Genomic DNA, 21375 nt, shown 5'->3' with positions numbered 1-21375 from the left:
AGGGTGGGTCTGTGACCAGCTTCAGGGCCCTGTGTCAGGAATGAGGAGTGAGAGTGGTAGCCCACAGCAGGGTGCAGGCTCTAGGGGCTGGGCCCTTCAGGGCGATGCTTGCTGGACACCATGAGCTCACTCTGCCTTGGGGTCAGCATCTTGCCTCTCTGTGCTGCAGCTGGGACTCAGGAGCCTCTGTCTCCAAGGCTGACTTTCCCTCTCCTTGGGTCCAGGATCAGGGAATGCAGCATTAACCCCCGAGACCTGGCAATACCAGGTTCTCGCCAGCTTCTGGCTGGGGAGGTGCCTGACGGGGAGATGGGTCCTTGGAGCTAACTCCTCTGTATGCTTACCCATATCCTTGCTGGTCTCCAGGGCCCAGCCACACCCAGCTTCAGAGTTTGCCCCAAGGAGGCAGTGATGAAGACCTCTGCTCCAGGACCACCCCCCAGGCCTGTGTGCCAGACGCTCCTGCTGTCTATGGCCCTTTCTGCAGCAGTGCTGAGCTGACAGCCGTTCACCCTTCCCATCGGCAGCCAGGTACTGGGAATGGTTCCCCTCTGGGAAAATGATGTCCATGTTATCCTGTGCCTACCCTGAGACATCTGTATCATCCTGAGGGTAGGGAGGTGGGGGCCTGCTTCATGGACTCAAGGGGCTGCTCTTGGCCTGGCCCTGTGGCTGAGCAGGACACTGCAACTTCCCTGCTAGACACAGAGAGCTGTTACGTGATGACCACTAGGGTCCTTTGCTTTGTCCCACAAAGCTGCAAAGCTGCCGAGTTGGTGGCAGCACCCTGCTCTCAGGACTCTGCTTTAGTCCAGACCTTGACCTGGTCCCTTCCAGCTGTGTTCACATGGGCATTCTGCTCAGAACCCTTCTAGACAATCCGTTGAAAAGACTCCTCACCAACTCTCCTGTTTGGATCTTTCAGCAGTGGTTACTTGATGTTAGCTTCCCTCGCTTGAATCAGGCAGTGGCTGTTTTACAAGAGGACACCCTAGTCCGACTGTTTGTGGGCAGAGATGGTTCAAGGCAGTCATGTGTGTGCTGAACAGAACAGATTCTAAATGGAGAAGTGGAAGTGGAGGGCAGGCAGAGAGTAAGAAACACGAGAAAGGACCCAAAAATAGGGGGCCAGCTTGTTGTGTAGGCTGTGATGCCAGCATCGCACATGAGTGCTGGTTCAAGTCCTGGCTGCTCCACTTCCCATTTATCTCCCGGCTTTTGTGCCTGGGAGAGCAGCAGAGGATGGCCTGAGTGCCTGGGCCCTGACCATGTGGAGTTGGCTTCAGCTGGCCCAGTTCCAGCTGTTGCAGCCCTTTGGGGAGTGAACCAGCAGATGGAAGATCATTTCTCTTTCTCTCCCTTCCCCTCTCTCTCCCTCTCTCACCCCCTCTCACCCCGCCCCATCTGTCTTTTAACTCTGCCTTTCAAACAAATGAATAAATATTTTTTAAAAAGAAAGAGAGCACCCAGAAGTGGACCTGAGAAACAGATGTGACCAGCATGAGCGGAGGCAGGTGTTAAACAGATGGCCAGGGGCCCTTGTGAGTATCTTGAGCAGAGAATGATCGGAGAATCCACCACATTTGCTCAGGAACAAAGGCTGATGATAACTCTTGTTTTAAAGACCACTGTGGAGCAAGTTGATGGAGTAGGCAGCTCCAGGCATCTGTGCTTCCACATAAACCTCCAAGAAACCAAGCAGAAACTCCGAGTCAACCGTTGGAAATGATTATCAGAAGTTTACAGCAACCAAGAAAGCGTTGAATCAAGAAAAATACAACCTAAAGGTGATAGGAAAAGTTTGTGGTGTTTTTGCTTGCCTACTTCCTAGCGTCCATCTGTCTCAGTGGTATTCGTGAAGCAAACAGCCTGTGTTCCCTGGTTGCAGAGGAGCAGATCAGATCTTACTCAGAATGTGTGTGTGTTCTTACCTGGTCAGGGCTACCTGAAGGATTGGTGCAGGATGCTTATATCTTCTTTGTCTAACTCAGAACTTAGAGCAGAAAAGTAGGTAGACACAAAAACATTGTGGGGCCACCGGTTACACATTGGATTTGTTTTCTGTCACTATAACAAAATCCCTGAGGCTAGGTAACTTTAAAAGAAAAAAAAATTTTTTTTGTTTTGTTTTATTTGAAAGATACCTTTCATCTGTTAGTTCGTGCCCCAGATGCCCACAACAGCCAGGGCTGGGCCAGGCTGAGTCCAGGAGCCTAGAAGTCAACCTGGGTCTCCCACATGGGTTGAAAGGGACCCAACTATTTGAGCCATTACCTGCTGCCTGCCAGGGTCTGCATTAACAGGAAACTGAAATTGGGAACAGAGTCAGAACGTGAACCTAGGCACTCTGCTCTGGGATGCAGGCATCCCAAGTGACATCTTAACCTTTGTGTTAAAAAAAAAAAAAAAGATTTCATTAGGTCACAGTTTTAGATGCTAGAAGTCCAAACAGTGTGTGCACACTTTGATGAGAGCCCCTTTTTGTATCACATCAGGGCAGAGCGCATGTGGAGATACATGATCAGATCTTGAAATGGAGCCAAACAGGGATTCAGGTCAGGCTCAGGATTTTATAACAGCTAATTCTTGGGAGAACTAACCAGAATCATGTGAGAAATATCTTCATCTCTTCTGAGAGCCACACTCCACAAGGAACTAAGGATCTCTCCCTGAACCCCACTTTTAAAAGGTACGAGCACCCTAAGGACCAAGGCTCAGGGTGCAAACCACATCCACATGAGAGCACCCAGCTTCCAAGGACAGGTTGGCTCCCTTGTTAGGGCAGGATGAGAAATTGCTTCCTAAGGATAGGCAAAGAAAGTAATTTCTTGAGATGGAACCTACTTCTAGTGAAGCTGCTTTGAGCATTACTGAAATAACATAAAAGGAATTAGCTTGTGAAAGCAGTGGCAGGGTTTGAGAAGATTGACTCCAATTGTGAAAGAAGTTCTGTGGGAAAAGAACGTCTCATGCAGCAGAGAACCTGTTGTGAGAGAGAGTCAGTCTGTGCGGCGAACTTCATTCTCGCCTAATAGCCTTTAGTGACGACCACCCTGGTCGGTCAGCAGCCTTTAGCATTAGGCAGAACCCTCCACCAATAAAGACTGTGGCTTGCTCAAGGCATAGAGGGTCACTAGCATTTTTAACAATAAAGCATTTTTAAATTAAGGTTATAAGTGTACCTTTTATTGCATTGGGGAACCAAAAGATGGATTTGACTGAGTTTATTGTGGTATTTGCTTTATTGTGCTGGTCAGGAACCAATCTTGGTTCCTTTTTATAATTTGTTATCTCTTTATTGCTATTATCAACTTGTTCATCTTCCTGGTTGCTAATACTTCTCTGCCTCCCTAGCCCCCTTTTCTGGGCCATATTTTCTAGATTTTGTTTTTGTTGTTGTTAAAAACTGGACACTTGAATATCATATGGTAACTGGAAATAAGAGTTTCCTCCTCCTATAGGGTTTCCTTTTCTTAATCTTTGAAGGCTGCAGTCATCTGCTCAATTTTCCAACTGTATCTGCAAAAGCGATAGACATACATAAAAGGTACTGCATTTAGGCATTTGGGGGAGTGAATAAGCAGGTGAAAAATTTGATTCTCTGCCTTTAAAATGAACAGTTTTTTAAAATATTTATTATTTGGAAGGCAGAGTTACAGAGAGAGAGGGTGAGACAGAGAGATATTCCATCTGCTGCATTTACTGCTCAGATGGTCACAATGGCCAGGACTGGGCCAGACAGACGTCAGGAGCCAGGGTGGCAGGGGTGGAAACATTTGAACCATCTTCTACTTTTCCCAGTTCATTAGTAGGGAGTTGGATCAGAAGTGGAGCAGCCGGGACACGAACCAGCGCCCATATGAAATGCCAGTGTTCCAGGTGGCAGCTTTACCTGCTATACCACAGTGCCAGCCCTGAAAACAAATTTTTTTAAAAAAATATTTATATATTTGAAAGACAGAGTTAGAAAGAGAGGAAGAAGAGCTTCCATCTGATGGTTTACTCCCTAAATGGCACAACAGCCAGGAACCTGAAATTCCATCCGGTCTCACACGTGAGTGGCAGGGGTCCAAGCACTGGGGCCGTCTTTCACTGCCTTCCCAGGTGCATCAGCAGGGAGCTGGATCAGAAGCTGAGCAGGCAGGACTTGAACCGTTGCTCAGATGGGATGCCAGCATTCCAAATGGAGGCCCAACCCACTGTGCCACAATGTCAGCCCCCAAATAAATTTTTGAAGGAACTAAATAGAAACTGTGGAACTAAAAAGTAAAATAAAATGACATGAAAAGTTTCCACAGTAGATTTTAGCAGACAGAGGAATCAGCAAATTTAAGATGAGATAGTTGAACTTAGCAGGTCTCAGGAACAAATAGAACAAAGATCTAAGAATAGTGGATAGAATTTAACAGACCTGGGGAACACCTTTAGGCAGATCAACTTGGGTATTTTCTGAATCCAAACAGGGAAAGAATAGAGACTGTGGTACAAAACAAACAAACAAACAACAACAACAAAAAACATGAAAAATAATGGGGCCTGTGATTAAGATGCCAACCCAGACTCGCATGTCCCACTTCCGAGTTGTCTGGGCTGGATGCCCACTCTGGCTCCTGGTGCGAGCCCTCTGCTAGGGCAGACCCTGGGCAGCAGTGATGGTGGCTTCAGACTCGCATGTCCCACTTCCGAGTTGTCTGGGCTGGATGCCCACTCTGGCTCCTGGTGCGAGCCCTCTGCTAGGGCAGACCCTGGGCAGCAGTGATGGTGGCTTCAGACTCGCATGTCCCACTTCCGAGTTGTCTGGGCTGGATGCCCACTCTGGCTCCTGGTGCGAGCCCTCTGCTAGGGCAGACCCTGGGCAGCAGTGATGGTGGCTTCAAGTGACTGAGTTCCTGCCACACGTGTGGGAGACCTGGATTTCACTCCCAAGTTCCCGAGCCATTCCAGGAATGCAGAGAGTGAGCCAACAGATGGGAACTCTGGCTCTCAAGTAAGTACTTTGTTAAGGGCCAAAAATGAAGCAGAAGATAGCCCAAGTGCTTGGGCCCTTGCCACCCATGTGGGAAAACTGGATGGCGTTCCAGGCTCCTGGCCTCAGCCTAACCTCGACCTGGCTGTTGCAGTCATTTGGGAAGTGAACTCGAAGGTGGAAGATCTCTGTGTCTCTCCCTCTCTGTGTCACTTTTTCAAATAAATAAATATTTTAAAAATAAGAATAATGGCCCAAAAGTTCCAAAGCTTAATGAAACATGAATCTACATATCCAAGAAAGCCAATAAAGTCTGAGTAGGATACATTTAGATATCCACAGAGTCTTGTTACAATAAAATTGTTGACAGTTTTAAAACTGAGAAAGGACTCATGTCCTACAAGGGTCCTCAATAAAATTAACAGCCATTTTCCATCAGACAAGATGAAGTTCAGAAGGCAGTAAGATGACATTTAAAATACTAGAGGAAAAAGCCTGTCAAACAAGAATTCTATATCCAGCAACCTTTAACTACAGAATGAGAAATTAGGACATTCCCAGATGAACAAAAATTGGAAGTTTGTTACCAGTACCCCTTCCCTACAAGAAGTGCTGACAAGATGCTTAAAGGTGGGCATGGAAGAACAGCAGACAGAGATGCAAAGCCGTATGAAGAAACAAAGACCTCCAGCAGAGGTCAGCTACATAGGTAAGTGTAAAAACTTAGTGTTGGGAGCCAGTGTGGCACAGCAGGTAGGACCACTGCCTGTGATACTGGCTTCCTGGGTCCCAGGAAGCTGCTCCACTTCTAATCCAGCTACCTGCTAATGGCCTGGGAGAAGTAGTGGAAGATGGCCCAGGTTGTTTGGGCCCCTGCACTCATGTGGGGACTTCAGATGAAGCTTCTGACTGCAGCCTGGCCCAGCCCTGGCTGTTGAGGCCATCTGGGGAGTGAATCCGTGAACAGAAGACCTCTGCTTCTCCCTCTCTCTGTAACTGACTTTCAAATAAAATAAATCTTTTTTTTTAAAAAAAAAGTTACTGTAAGCCCACTTTTTATTTCCCATATGAAAGACAAATGCATAAAAAACAATAAATCGTATGTTTTGGAGCCCACAATATATAAAGATTTAGTTTGCCATGACAACAACACAAAGGGTAACAGCTGAATAGGAGCAGAGTTTTGTGTGGTATAAAAGCTAAGTTGGCTTCAGTTGTTTGAGGATATTCATGGTAATGAGTAAGAAAATACTTAAAAAGTGTACACACAATAGGTAAAGAGACAATCGAAATGGCACACACACATACACACACACACACAGACTAAGCTGGACAGGAGACAGCAGGGGAGAGTACTGTGGAGTAGTGGGTAAAGCCACCACCTGCAGGGTGGGCATCACATATGGGCATCAGTTCTAGTCCCAGCTGCTTCACTTATGATTCAGCTACCTGCTAATGTACCTGGAAAAGCAGTAGAAGATGTCCCAAGTGCTTAGGCCCCTGCACCCACATGGGAGACCCAGAAGAAGCTCCTGGCTCCTGGCTTCAGATTGGCTCAGTTCCAGCCATTGTGGCCATTTGGGGAGTGAACCAGCAGATAGAAGACCTTTCTCTCACTCTCACTCTCACTCTCTCTAAATCTGCCTTTCAAATAAAAAAAAAAAAGAGAGAGAGAGAAAAGAAATTGAACAAGAAAGTGAAAGTTGTACCAAAAACAAATTGCAAATTTCTGCAAATTGTAGAAATCCTTCCTTTTCCGTTACTACTTTAAATGCAAATGAATTAAACTTTCCATTCAGAGGCAGATACTAACAGAATGGATAAGAAAATGATGTCCAACTATATACCGTCTACAGTGGATTTACTTCAAATTCAAAAACGTGAGTAAGTTTAAAGTGAAAATATTCTATGCAAATAATAACCAAGGGTCCAGTGCTGTGGCACGGTGGGTTAAAGCCCCAGTCTGCAATGCTGGCATCCCATGTGGGCGCTGGTTCAAGTTCCAGCTACTCCACTTCTGATCCAGCTCTCTGCTATGGCCTGGGAAAGCAGTGGAAGATGGCCTGAGTGCTTGGGCTCCTGCACCCACGTGGGAGACCCGGAAGAAGCTCCTGGCTCCTGGCCGTTGTGGCCATTTGGGGAATGAACCAGCGGATGGAACACTTCTCTCTCTGCCTCTATCTAATTCTGTCTTTCAAATAAATACATCTTTAAAAAGTAATAACCTGGCTGGCGCCGTGGCTCACTTGGCTAATCCTCCGCATGTGGCACTGGCACCCCGGGTTCTAGTCCCAGTCCGGGCGCCGGATTCTGTCCTGGTAGCTCCTCTTCCTGTCCAGCTCTCTGCTGTGGCCTGGGAGTGCAGTGGAGGATGGCCCAAGTGCTTGAGCCCTGCACCCACATAGGAGACCAGGAGGAAGCACCTGGCTCCTGGCTTTGGATCAGCGCAGCATGCCGGCCATAGTGGCCATTTGGGGGGTAAACCAATGGAAAAAAAAGGAAGACTTTTCTCTCTCTCTCTGTCTCTCTCTCTCTCTCTCACTGTCTAACTCTGCCTGTTTAAAAAAAAAAAAGTAATAACCTAAAGATAGCTGAGTGACTATACTAATATCAGAGAAAATATGTTGAAAACTTCAGAAGACATAAGGCAGGTTATATGTTGGCTTTTTAAAAGGTCGATTTGTCAAAAAGATACAACACAGGCTAGCCTGTGGCACAGCAGATCAAGCCACTACTTCCTGCCTGCATCCCTCATCAGAGTGCCAGCTCAGGTTCCAGTTGCTCCTCTGATCCAGCTTTCAGCTAAATTGAGAAGGCAGCAGATGATGGCCCAAGTACTTGGGCCCCTGCTGCTCACAAGGAAGACCTGGATGCATTTCTAGACTCCTAGCTCCTGCCTATGCCATCCCTGACCATTGCAGCCATTTGAGGGAGAGAGCCAGTAGATTAAGATATCTCCCTCTCTCTGTCTCGCTCACTGCCTTCCAAATAAATAAAGCTTTAAATGGGAGGCAGGGGTATAGCACTTAAAAATGTAAACCAAAAAGTCCCAAAATACATGAGGTAGACCCCACACTTCCAAAAGTGGATAGAATGTCGACATGATAGTAAGATGATCAGCATCACCATGAACGAGGTAGACCTAGTAGATGTGCTTTGGCCTGAGTGAAATGTCCCTTCAAAAAACACCTGGAAAGTTGATCCCCAATGTGTCTGTATTGAGAGGCAGAGTGACTAGGTTCATGGGATTTGTACCCTGACAGAAGAGGCCTGAGGGCATGCTCCTGCCTTCTCCCATGTGAGGGGACGCAGAAGGTGCTATCCGTGCAGAACAAGCCCACATCAGACAGGGATCTGATGCACCTGATATTCCCACCTTGCAAGACTGTGCTCTGTTATTTATAAATTACCCTAAGATATTTTGTTTTGAAGCCCAAACTAATAAATATATAAAATACTCTGCCCCAAAGAGCAGATACGTATTCTTAAGTGTATACCATATGCCAGCCCACAAATGAAGCCTTGATAAATTTTAAAAGTTTGGAGTCATACAAAGTGTTTTCTCCAACCAGTAACAGCAGGAAAATGGGAAAATTTATAAATATGTAGAGAGAAAGCTAGCATTTGGGTAAAGAAGAAATTGTGAGGAAAATTAAAGGATACCTGCAGGCACTAAGAGTGAAAACACAACATTCCGAAACTATGGAGCACATCAAGTGCCATACCAAAGGCAGCAAAGGCCTTCCTTAAAAAGGAAGAAAGATTGACTCACTTTACTTCTTAGGGGACTACAAAAAGACCAAACTAAACAAAAGCTAGCAGAAAGAAGGCTAGAGCAGAGGTCAGAGAAACAGAATTGCAAAATGAAAGACTCCAAAAAGTGAAAATTGTTTTTTTGGGGCCAGTATTGTGGTGTAGCAGGTGAGTGTGCCATCTGTGTTGCTGGTATACCACATGGGCACCAGTTTGCAGCCTGGCTGCTCCGCTTCCAGTCCAGCTCCCTGCTGTGGCCTGGGAAAGCAGTAGAAGATGGCTCAAGTGCTTGGGCCCCTGCACCCACATGGGAGACCTGGAAGAAGCTCCTGGCTTCTGGCTTCAGATAGACCCAGCTCTGGCTATTGCGGTTGTTTGAGGAGTGAGCCAGTAGATGGGGGAACCTCTCTCTGTGTGTCTCCCTTTCTAATTCTGCCTCTCAAATGAATAAATATTTTTTGAAAAATGGAGGTAAAAGATGTTTTTTGAAAAAAATAAATTTTTTTTGGAAAAACATTGATGAAATTGACAAGTCATTAGTTAACTTCACCAAAAAGATGATACAAATAACTAGAATCAGAAATAAGGGAACATTATTATTCACATTACAAAAAATAAGAGGAAAATAACAAGTTAGATAAGATGAATGAAAGGGATAAACTATAGAAACAAATTAGCAGGGGCTGGCACTGTGGTGTAGTAGGTTAAAGCCCTGGCTCTAAAGCGCCAGAATCCCATATGGGTGCCAGTTTTAGTCGCGGCTGCTCCTTTTCCGATCCAGCTCTCTGCTGTGGCCTGGGAAAGCAGTAGAAGATGGCCCAAGTGCTTGGGCCCCTGCACCCACATGGGAGACCCGAAGGAACTCCCGGCTCCTGCCTTTGGATCCGCGCAGCGCTGGCCATTACAGCCATCTGGGGAGTGAACCAGTGGATGGAAGAACTCTCCTCCCCCCCCCCCCTTCCTCTCTGTAACTCAGTCTTTCAAATAAATAAAATAAATCTTTAAAAAAAAAAAAAAAAAGGGCTGGCGCTGCGGCTCACTAGGCTAATCCTCCACCTGCGGTGCCGGTACTCCAGGGTCTAGTCCTGGTTGCTCCTCTTCCATTCCAGCTCTCTGCTGTGACCCGGGAAGGCAGTGGAGGATGGCCCAAGTGCTTGGGCCCTGTACCCGCATGGGAGACCAGGAGGAAACACCTGTCTTCTGGCTTCAGATCGGTGCAGGGCGCTGGCCGTAGCAGCCACTTGGGGGGTAAACCAACGGAAAAAGGAAGACCTTTCTGTCTGTCTCTCTCTCACTGTCTAACTCTGCCTGTCCAAAAAAAAAAAAAAAAAAAAAAAAAAGGCAAATTAGCAAAACTGACTCAGGAATAGGCAGAAGATTGAACAGGCCAATAACAGAGATTGAATCAGTAATAAAAACTCCCATCAGGAAAGTTTATGACTAGAATGAATCCTACCAGCATTTAATGAATTAATAGCAAACTTTCTCAAACTCTTCCTTACCCTGATACCAAAGCCAAATAAGGACATCACAAGAAAACTATAAGCTAATATCCCTTATGTCCAGAGATGGAAACTGAACAAAATAATGGCACGCTGAGCCCAACTGTGCATCAACAAAAGTATTAGAATCTGTGACCAAGTAGGATTTAACTCAGGAATTTAAAAAGGGTTCAATATAAGAAACCCAATAAATGTAATTGATCATGTTTGCTAGAACAAAGGAGAAAACTCATGATTATTTCAATTTATGCAGGAAAAAGCATATGACACAAATATAACACTTTGATGGTGTCTTTTTTTAGGATTTATTCTATTTATTTGAAAAGCAGAGTTAGAGAGAGAAAGGTCTTTGATTCGCTAGTTCACTCCCTAAATGTCCACAACAGTCAGGGCTGGGTCAGGCTGAAGCCAGGAGCCAGGAACTTCTTCCAGGTCTCTCAACGTGGATTCAGGGGCCCAAGCACTTGGGCCATCTACTGCTGCTTTCTCAGGTGCATTAGCAGGAAGCTGGATCAGTAGAACAGCTGGGACTTGAACTGGTGCCCATGTGGGAAGCCAGCGCTGCAGATGGTATACGCCACAGCACCAGTCCTTGATGTTTTTTAAAACACTCCAAAAAATTCTAATAGATGGGAACATTTTCAATATCATAAAAGGTATTTATGAAAAGTCCACAACATCATACTAAATTGTGAAAGGCTATAAACTTCTCTGAAATTAGGAAAAAAAAAAAAAAAAAAAAAAAAAACAGGTACAAGGGAATTTCAAAACGTTCATGGAAAAGTCACATCTTTGAATTCTATTTTCCCATGAATTTTTTTTTCTTAAGAGTTAGGTATTTATTTGAAAGAGTTACATAGAGAGAGAGAGAATTTCCATCCACTGGTTCACTCCCAAAATGGCCACAACAGCCAGGAATGGACCAGGCTGAAGCCAGGAACCAGGAGCTGCTTCTGGGTCTCCCATGTGGGTACAGGGGCCCTAACACTTGGGCCATCTTTGGCTGCTCTTCCTAGGCCATAAGCAGGGAGCTGGATCAGAAGTGGAGCAGCTGGGACTCGAGCTCATGCCTATATGGGATGATGGCATTGCAGACGATGGCTTAATTCAATACACCACAGTGCTGGCCCCAGTTTTGTTCTGTTTAAGATTGATAAGTTTAAAAGGCAGGGAGAAGGAAAGACAAGGTCTTGCATCCACTGGTTCACTCCCCAAATGGCCATAACAGCCAGGGGCTGGGGCAGGCCGAAACCAGGAGCCTGGAACCCCATCTAGGTTTCCCATGTGAGTAGCAGGGACCCATGCACTTGGGCCATTTTCCACTATCCTTCCCAGGCCCATTAGGGAGCTGGATCAGAAGCAAGCATCTGGGACTACAGCCAGTGCTCATGAGGGATGCCGGCATCACAGGCAGCAACTTAACCTGCTGCTCCACAACACTGCCCCCTACCCCCACCATAAACTTTCTGAAACCCCCTAATGGTCCTGTGTTTACCACTGTTGTTCAACGTTATACTCAAAGTTCTAGCTGGAGCAGTGAAGCAAGCAAAAGAAGTAAAAAGCATCCAAACTGGAAATAAAGGTGTGAAACCACTTTTCATAAAACATAGTCCCTATATAGAAAATTAACTAAAGATGCCACAAAAACCGTCTAGAACTTATAAATGAATTCAGCATAGTAGAGTATAGGTAACACACAGTCAGTTGTGTTTGTATATACCAGCAATGAAAATCTAAAATGGAAATTAAGAAAGCTATTATATTCACAATAGAATCAATAGGGGGAAATAACCTAGGAGGAATTAGAAGACTTGTTTACTCAAAGTTGTAAATAAAAGTGTTTGAGAGACGGCTCATATCTGCTGTTTCACTCTCCAGCTGCCTAAATGGCTGGGAACACAGTCCAGGTTTCCCACCTGGGAGGCAGGGACCCAACTGCTGGAACCATCACGTGGTGCCTCCCAAGGTGTTCATGTATCTGGCCAGAAATTGCTTGATCCCAGGCACCCCATGGGCATATTAATACTAGACCAGATGTTCACCCCAAGAGATTTAATAATGTCAGAAACACCCAAAGTCATCTGGAAATTCAGTGGAATTACTCCCCAGACTTTAATAGCTATTTTTATAGAAATGGAAAACTCGGCCGGCGCTGCGGCTCAGTAGGCTAATCCTCCGCCTTGCGGTGCCGGCACACCGGGTTCTAGTCCCAGTCAGGGCGCCGGATTCTATCCCGGTTGCCCCTCTTCCAGGCCAGCTCTCTGCTGTGGCCCGGGAAGGCAGTGGAGGATGGCCCAAGTGCTTGGGCCTTGCACCCCATGGGAGACCAGGAGAAGCTCCTGCCTTCGGATAGGAGCAGTGCACCGGCTGCAGCGCGCCAGCCATGGCGGCCATTGGAGGGTGAACCAACAGCAAAGGAAGACCTTTCTCTCTGTCTCTCTCTCTTTCACTGTCCACTCTGCCTGTCAAAAAAAAAAAAAAATGGAAAACTCGATCCTCAAATTCATATATAATTACATGGGGCTTCAACTAACCTGAACACTCGCAAAGAAGAACAAAGATGGAAGACTCACACAGTCCAGTCTCAAAACCTAAGACAAAGCTAGAATAATCAGATCAATTTGATACTGGCATAAACGAAACAGTGTAAGAGAGAGTTCCGTAGCAAACCCATACATCTGGTGAATTGGTTTTCAGTAAGAGTGCCAAGACCTTTCAGCGAGGACTTCTACCTTAGGCTACTTATAAAAAGTAACACAAAATGGATCAATGACCTAAATATAAGAACTCTTAGAAGGAAATACGAGGTATGTCTTTGTGACCTTATTTGCCAATGGATTCATAGATATGGTATGAAAAACACAAGCCTCAAAGTTGATAACTGGGGGCCGGCACTGTGGCGTGGTGGTTGGAGCTGCCACCTGCAGTGGTGGCATCCCGTATGGGCGCCTGTTGGAGTCCCAGCTGCTCCACCTCTGATCCAGATCTCTGCTATGGCCTTGGAAAGCAGTAGAAGATGGCCCAAGTCTTTGGGCCCCTGCACCCACATGAAAAGCCCAGAGGAAGTTCCTGGCTCCTGGCTTTGGATCGGCGCAGCTCTGACCATTGCAGCCATCTGGGGGAGTGGACCAGCAGATGGAAGATTCGTTCTCTCTCTCCCCCTCCCCCTTTCCCTCTTCCCCCACTTCTCTCTCTCTCTCTCTCTCCCTTCCTCCCTCCCTCTGCCTCGCTGTGGCTCTGCCTTTCAAATAAATGAATATATCTTTAAAAAAATTGATAATTGGACTTCATCAGAATTTTAAAAAATGTTATAGGGCCAGCACTGTAGCGCAGTGGGTTAAAGCCCTGGCCAGAAGCACCGGCATCCCATATGGGCACCGATTCTAGTTCCGGAGGCTCCTCTTCTGATCCAGCTCTCTGCTATGGCCTGGGAAAGCAGTAGAAGATGGCCCAAGTGCTTGGGCTTCTGCACTCATGTGGGAGACTCAGAGGAAGCTCCTGGCTTCTGGCTTCAGATCAGCTCAGCTCCAGCCATTGCGACTATCTGGGGAGTGAACTAGTGGATGGAAGATTTTGTGTGTGTGTGTGTCTATGTGTGTGTCCTCTCTCTGTAACTCTGCTTTTCAAATAATTTTTTTTAATTTAAAATACATTAAAATAGGTAAACGACTTGTATGAGCATTTCCTCAAAGAACATATACAGGTGACAAGCAAATGGGATTTTGCTTAACAGTTCATTAGAGGAATGCAAATCAAAACCCAAACGATTTACCATTTCAAACCTCCTAACATATCTGCAAGCAGAAAAACAAAAGCTTTGCAAGGATGTGAGCCGTTGGAACTCTTGCACACTGCTGCTGGAAATGTAAAATGGCACAGGCAGCATTGGAAACAAGTTGGCTGTTTCTCAGATGTTTAAACCACAGCATTACCATGTGACCCAGCATTTGGATACAGTCAGAAGAACTGACAGGTACTCAGAACAAGTACCCTACCTCGCGGTGGTTCAGCTGATGCTTTTTCAATGTTATGATGCTGAAAAGGCAGTGAGCATTCAGTAAAAAGCACACTGTGAATGTTCACTTTTGCTCTTTGGCTGAGCTAGCACTATGCAGATGATCATCTGTTCTGATGCTGGTACCCAAAGTGACTTGCAGCTCTTGCTGATCCACATCTTCATAGCATGGGAAACACCAGGTTCTTCAGGGCACTACATTGCTAAGCTGTGTGGTCAACAGGTTAGGTGTATTACATGATTTCTGACTTTGGATATTTTTAGCTTGTGATTAGTTTATCAGCACATTAAGGCCAGAAGCTGAGGAGCATCTGTGTTTGCACATCAAATTCTTAGCTCTATGCACAGTAGCGGAAAGGTGCAGCTAGCTCAGATGCACCTTGTGGATGGAAGTTTGGTGGGTAAATTATAGAATAGACATGCAATGAGTGTGAGTCAGCCATAGAAAGAAGTGAAGTACTGGTACCGGCTGCACTGTGGACAAACCTCCAAAACGTGCCAAGTGGAGCCACCCACAGAAGGACATGTGAGACCATTTATGAAAGATGCAGGCATGGGGCCGGCGCTGTGGCCCATGTGGTTAGTCCTCCGCATCCCATGTGAGTGCCGGGTTCTAGTCGCGGGCTAGAGGAGAGTCGCTCCTCTTCCAGGCCAGCTCTCTGCTGTGGCCCGGGAGAGCAGTGGAGGATGGCCCAGGTGCTTGGGCCCTGCACCCCATGGGAGACCAGGAAAGGCACCTGGCTACTGGCTTTGGATTGGTGCAGCGCCAGCCATAGTGGCCATTTGGGGAGTGAACCAATGAAATGAAGACCTTTCTGTCTGTCTCTCTCACTGTCTATAACTCTACCTGTCAAATAAATAAATAATAAAATAAAAAAAAGAAAGATGCAGGAATGAATAAATCCAGAGAGTGCACCTTGGTGGTTTTCAGGGCATGGGGGATGGGAGAGGTGGGGTTAAACTGCCTAGAGAGTATAGGATCTTACTCTGGAGTAAGGGGAATGTTTTAGGAGTAAAAGTGATAGCTGTACAGCATTGTACATGTACTACAGGCTGCTGAATCGTTTTAGAGTGACTAATTTTGTGTCACGTGGGTTCACCTCAGTAAATTGTTAAAATGAGGACAGTAGTCAGTGCAGGAGATGGAAGACTGGTGGCTCAGTGACTGAACCCAGAATGAAGTTTCTGCTTCGCCGCTGGCAACAGCTCATGCATCAGAGTCAGATGTGGGTTGTGTTGTCGGTGTTTTTGTTTTTGTTTTGTTTTTAGGGAACTAGGAGGTGTTTACATTTACCTCTTAGTTCCTTTTTCTTTTTTCTTTTAATTTATTTGAGAGAGAGAGAGTTACAGCAAGTGAGAGGCAGAGACAGAGAAAGGTCTTCCATCCACTGGTTTACTCTCAAATGGCCGCAACGGCCAGAGCTGAGCCAGTCTGGAACCAGGAGCTTCTTCTGGGTCTCCTACGCAGGTGCAGGGGCCCAAGCGCTTGGACCATCTTCTACTGCTTTCCCAGGCCATAGCAGAGAGCTAGATGGGAAGTGGAGCAGCCAGGACTAGAACTGGTGCCCATATGGTGATGCTGTTGCTGTAAGCGGAGGATTAACCTATTGCACCACAGCACCAGCCCCCATACTTGGGAGCCACCAATCAAAGGTTTTAACCATAAAGGTGTTTCTTCTACAGGGACTAATAGTTTTATTTTGTTCTAGAAAGGCAAAATCCTTTTTTCAGTTGGATGTCTGAGTTCAGTGAACATAGTGCAAGCAACTGAGTTTTCTTTGCTTCTAAACCCCAAATTTTACTGACTGCTTAAAGATTTTCTTAGACGGAAACCATGTTTCTGATTTTACATTTCCTTTCTGAAGACTTATAGTTCTTATGATACAAAAAAGAATTACATCAAATTTAAGGAATTAACTTTTACTTTTGATTTCTGTTTCAATAGGACTCATCTAGACAGTGGCTCAGGCTAAAATTCTTTATTGTAACCATCTCCTGATCCACACCAGAAACCTATCTCAATCAGGGCTCACCAAATTTAGCCAGCAGGCTGTTTTTAATAACCGGTAGGCTAAGAATGTTTTTTTTTTTTTTTATTTGACAGGCAGAGTGGACAGTGAGAGAGAGAGATAGAGGGAAGAATGGTTTTTAAGGATTTAAAAAAAAAAAAAAAGCATACCAGACAATATGATAGAGGCCACCAAGCCCAGATATGTCCTGGGCGCCTCACGCCTCACAGAAAGCCCTGCTGACTCCCATCTGGCTGAGCACAGCTTTCTTCAGCCTTCTCTGACTTGGTCCCTTTTCTGTTCACAGCCAGAAGAGGCCGAGGGGCACCCTGGTCAGCCTTGGCAGGGGAAGGAAGGCACAGCAAACCTCACCCCAGCCCTGGCAGGGCTGAGAACTCCCATCAGATCTTACCTGTCCCTGCACCCTCTTAACCCTTTGCTCCATTACCCCTGGGAACCCAGAAGCATGTGGATACCGCATGTCCCAGATGTCCATGAGGGGTGCTCACAGGGCAACATGTGCGGTTCCAGCAGAGCCAAGGCCTGGTTCCAGACTCTGGGGGTTGGGAAGTGTGCAGAGGGGTGTTCCAGCTGGAGGCAGCACAGCTCAGTATGTTTATGCCACAGGAATTAGTGACCAGAGCATAGACTGTCACACCAAGAGATGTGGATGTGCCAAGCATGGGGCTGGCTGCACCTGTGAGATTGAAGACTAGGTGTGTGCCCAGGTCACATTTACAGTGATGCCACTGCTGGCTGCTCATGAGTGGACACTTCCAGACTGGAGGCAGATTCTGGAACTCCCAGAGAGAAGGGAGTGAGACGAGGGTAAAGGCCCAAGGGCAAGATGGCTGGAGGAGGTGGTCTTCACTCACACCCTTTGAGCCCTGGGTATGCAACCCTGGGTCAATGTCAAGTGAGGGAGTGTGAAGGACGCTAGCATTTGTAAACAGTAGTCAGGGAAGACCTGCAGTGAGCCACATTTGAACATAGGCCAGAAGGAGGGAGCAGGAGGGCTGTGTGGAAATGCTCCGTGCAGGGTAGGCCTTAAGGTGAGCATAATTTGTCCTGTTAGGGAAACAGGGCCTGCAGTCCACAGGAGGCTGTTGAAGTGCCTGAGCGTGATTGCAGTGCCATGGTCTCATGTCACCAGGTTGTCTGTGGCAGGAGGGAAGTCACTCAGCATGCAGGCAGCAGGTATCCCAGGATCTCTCAGTTTGAATGAAAGGCAGAGATTCAAGATCTGCATTTGGGTGAGGGACCCAGGTATCAGGGTCCCTGTTCTTGGGGCATGAAAAGATGAAAGTGTCAGTACCTGTCCTCTGACACAAGGACCCTTATATGTATTTCTACCCACAGAAAGACACAGCCACTTACACATTGCTACCAGGGCCAGAAGTCGAGCAGACATGCTTAGGAGTTGTAGGGGGGCTTGGTGAGACACAGCAGTCTCTGAAGGCTCCTCTGTGGAATGGGTGAGAGTCTGACATTCCACACAGGTCTCTGCTGCACACAGGAACTGGGCAGTGCCTCCATTCCATTCTCAGCCTGCCAGTCATCAGAACTAGCCATGCCTCTCTGGAAGAAACACTCCTCTGCATCCTGGGGGTGGGCTGTCTCCACGCTGCCATATCCCAAGACCAGGTCTGAACGTCATTAGCTGGTGTGGATAGAATGGAAGGTGGGCCTGAGAGGCTAAAACCTTGAATATGGGGAAGAAAAGAGGAAATACCGGACAACATAACATGAAGGATGTGGTATTTTCTTTGCATGGGATGGCAGAGTGGGAAGCCCCTGGATTGGGGCACATTCCAAGGTATAACTGTCAGGAGGCTCCCAGAGTTTGGGCCAGAGCCAGTGGGCAAACTGTAGGTGTGTTTCCTGAGACATGGAGTCCCAGGGAGTGCAGGCTGAGGATCCATCAAGACTTCTTCCTTGCCGTTGGCTCCCATGTGGCCTCGTCACTTAGACGCTCTCCCAGCCCCTCCCTGGTCCCTCTCCAAGATCTAGGGCTGCCGTCCCTGATGGATTTTGCTCCCCTCACCTCCACAGAAGGTGAGCTCTGCAGACTCCGTAGTTTTCCAGTTCCCTCATTACTTTGTATTTATTGTTTCCGATTATGTCACCAGGATTGAGAAGAAGGAGTGTGTTCAGAAGGAAGACATGTCTGAGGATTTGGAATTAGAGGTAGAAATGTCAGAAAACTGTGCTGACGATATCTCCCAGTCACCTGGGCTTGCAGAACTCTGTGATGATGCATTAGCAAGAGACTGGGGAGTCCCTGGAGGAGAGAGGCTGGTGCAGTCCTTGTGCCAGGATGGGGACTTCACACCAGCCAAAGTTCTGTTGAAAAGCTCCTTAGAGGGGAAAGACCTGGACTGCAGTGGTTTGGGCAGAAGCTTCAGTCTGAGCCCAAAACTGAGGTCCTATCATCAGGGAGTTCCTGTAGAAGAAAGGCTGCACCCAGATTTGTGTGGCCAGAGCCTCCAGCCCAGCATGGACCTACCTGGCCCCGAGGGGGTCACCACAGCTGAAAGCCCCCTCATATGTAATGAGTGTGGAGAAACCTTCAGCAGAAACCCTGACCTTATTCAGCATCAGACAGGCCACACTGGGGAGAAGTCCTTGATGTGTAGTGAATGTGGGAAGTACTCCAGCCAGTCTCGCATGAGAGAGAAAGCTGGTCAGCGCAGCACGTGTGGGAAAGCCTCCCCTGAGCACACAGACCTAGCCAGGCATCAGAGTCACCATGGTGGTGAGAAGCCTCATGTGTGCACTGACTGTGGGAAGGCCTTCAGCCAGAACTCAAGCCTTAAGAAGCACCAGAAGTCTCACATGAGCGAAAAGCCCTACGAGTGCAATGACTGTGGAAAGGCTTTTAGACGGAGCTCAAACCTCATTCAACACCAGAGAATCCACTCGGGGGAGAAACCTTATGTGTGCACTGACTGTGGGAAGGCCTTCAGGCGGAGTTCAAACCTCATTAAACACCACAGGATTCACACAGGGGAGAAGCCTTTTGAGTGTAGTGAGTGTGGGAAGACCTTTAGCCAGAGTGCACACCTGAGGAAACATCAGAGGATTCACACTGGAGAGAAACCTTACGAGTGTCATGACTGTGGCAAACCATTCAGTCGTATCTCCAACCTCATTAAGCACCACAGGGTTCACACTGGAGAGAAACCATATAAGTGCAGTGACTGTGGGAAAGCATTTAGTCAGAGCTCCAGCCTCATTCAACATCGCAGAATCCACACTGGAGAAAAACCTCACGTATGCAATGTGTGTGGAAAAGCCTTTAGTTACAGCTCTGTTCTCAGAAAGCACCGGATAATCCACACAGGAGAGAAGCCGTATGCATGTAGCACCTGTGGGAAAGCCTTCAGCCACAGCTCAGCCCTCATTCAGCATCAGGGCGTGCACACGGGTGACAAGCCCTACGAGTGTCGTGAGTGTGGGAAGACCTTCGGTCGCAGCTCCAACCTCATTCTTCACCAGCGAGTCCACACGGGAGAGAAACCCTATGAATGCACAGAGTGTGGGAAGACTTTCAGCCAGAGCTCAACCCTCATTCAGCATCAGAGGATTCATAATGGGTTGAAACCCCATGAATGTAACCGGTGCGGTAAAGCCTTCAACCGAAGCTCCAACCTCATTCACCACCAGAAAGTTCACACGGGGGAGAAACCTTACATGTGTGTTGAATGTGGCAAAGGCTTTAGCCAGAGCTCGCACCTCATTCAACATCAGATAATCCACACTGGCGAAAGGCCCTATAAATGCACGGAGTGTGGGAAAGCCTTCAGCCAGCGTTCAGTCCTCATCCAGCATCAGAGGATTCACACTGGGGTGAAACCCTACGACTGCACTACTTGCGGGAAAGCCTTCAGCCAGCGGTCAAAGTTGATTAAACACCAGTTGATCCATACCAGGAATTAGCCCACTGAGGTGGTGGGAGTGAAACCGCCCCTGGTTTCCTCGCTGACTCCCCTGACTGTCGCAGCCTCTGCTGTTTCCCAGACCTGAAGCCTGGCCTGAGGAGCTCTTCACCCTGTGCGCAGATGACCAGACAGCCTGGGGCCCTCCCCTGAATCATCCTGTGCAGGTCTCCTTCCCATTGCCATTGCTCCTGCTTCATGTGACCTCTGTTTTTGCACTGTGTGAGCAGAATGACATCGGTTAGGAGAGAAAATGTAATGGAGGCTTTTATTTTTGCAACCAAAAGTTACCAAAAAAGTAAAGTAACATTTGGATTCTGATAACCAAAGTAATCCTTTTATTTAGTAACTGGTCATAAGGGGTGAGTTCTTTTCAGTGGCTATAATTAACATTTTGTTTATATAAGATCAAGTCCATAGCTTTTCAGGTTTGTTTTTTGTTTTGTTTTGTTTTTTTTGTTTTGTGTTTTTTTTTTTTTTTTTTTTTGACAGGCAGAGTGGACAGTGAGAGAGACAGACAGAGAGAAAGGTCTTCCTTTTGCCGTTGGTTCACCCTCCAATGGCCGCTGTGGCCGGCACACTACGGCCGGTGCACCGTGCTGATCCAAAGGCAGGAGCCAGGTGCTTCTCCTGGTCTCCCATGGGGTGCAGGGCCCAAGCACTTGGGCCATCCTCCACTGCACTCCCTGGCCACAGCAGAGAGCTGGCCTGGAAGAGGGGCAACCGGGAAAGAATCCGGCACCCCGACCGGGACTAGAACCTGGTGTGCCGGCGCCGCTAGGTGGAGGATTAGCCTATTGAGCCGTGGCGCCGGCCCAGGTTTGATTCTTGTGTCATCCTCCCAAGATAACCCAATCCCTTCCCCTCTCATTCCATAACTTGGCACCAGGCCCCCCACTGCCATGTGTGCCTTTGTGCATACCTGTAGTCTGAGGTCAGCTTTCTCCTCCTCTCTGCTCTAATGTGGCTTGGGCCCCCTGGTCCTCTTTGCTGCACAGTTCCCTGTGGCATTTTCCCAGCTTCCATTCCTCATGGTGCAGGAGCCACAGAGGCAGCGCATTTTCTGCCCCACAAGTTTCCAGGCTGCCTCTTCCCACGTGCACTTATCACTGCACACTTACACCTCCTTGGTGTCTTGCCCAGCTCCCCTACCCCCATCCTCAGTTTCCCAAAGCTGTTCCCTTACTCTCTG

The 21375-nt window shown here is 47.3% G+C and overlaps 1 protein-coding gene, 1 long non-coding RNA gene and 1 other non-coding gene across 11 annotated transcripts in view; 2 read left to right on the top strand and 1 right to left on the bottom strand.

Moving 5' to 3' along the window:
- Window positions 1-21375, top strand: part of LOC100356769 (uncharacterized) — a 35141-nt gene that overhangs the window by 4194 nt on the left and 9572 nt on the right. For 2 of the 9 annotated variants that reach the window (XR_016236656.1, XR_016236651.1), the window contains exon 2: window positions 367-531. This is a non-coding gene — a transcript (uncharacterized LOC100356769). Of the gene's footprint in view, window positions 1-366; window positions 532-1455; window positions 1800-13205; window positions 13495-13535; window positions 13892-21375 lie in introns of those variants that run through there. The other 7 variants (XR_016236653.1, XR_011389378.2, XR_016236655.1 and 4 more) reach the window with 7 other exon arrangements.
- LOC103346184 (uncharacterized) overlaps window positions 1547-21375 on the bottom strand; it is a 31309-nt gene continuing 11480 nt past the window's right edge. Inside the window, exon 4 of the long non-coding RNA XR_016236650.1 lies at window positions 1547-1684. This is a non-coding gene — a long non-coding RNA (uncharacterized LOC103346184). The remainder of the gene's footprint in view (window positions 1685-21375) is intronic.
- Window positions 18409-20507, top strand: ZNF16 (zinc finger protein 16). The gene has a single exon (XM_089336584.1). It carries the CDS (start codon window positions 18409-18411, stop codon window positions 20182-20184), a length of 1776 nt encoding a protein of 591 aa, XP_089192710.1. The 3' UTR covers window positions 20185-20507.

The sequence above is a fragment of the Oryctolagus cuniculus genome, chromosome 6 (genome assembly GCF_051225735.1).
Source record: "Oryctolagus cuniculus isolate XC-2025 breed Fujian yellow rabbit chromosome 6, ASM5122573v1, whole genome shotgun sequence".
In the NCBI taxonomy this organism is placed as follows: Eukaryota; Metazoa; Chordata; class Mammalia; order Lagomorpha; family Leporidae; genus Oryctolagus; species Oryctolagus cuniculus.
The sequence above is the reverse complement of the archived record's forward strand: the minus strand, read 5'-3'. Positions and strand labels throughout refer to the sequence as shown.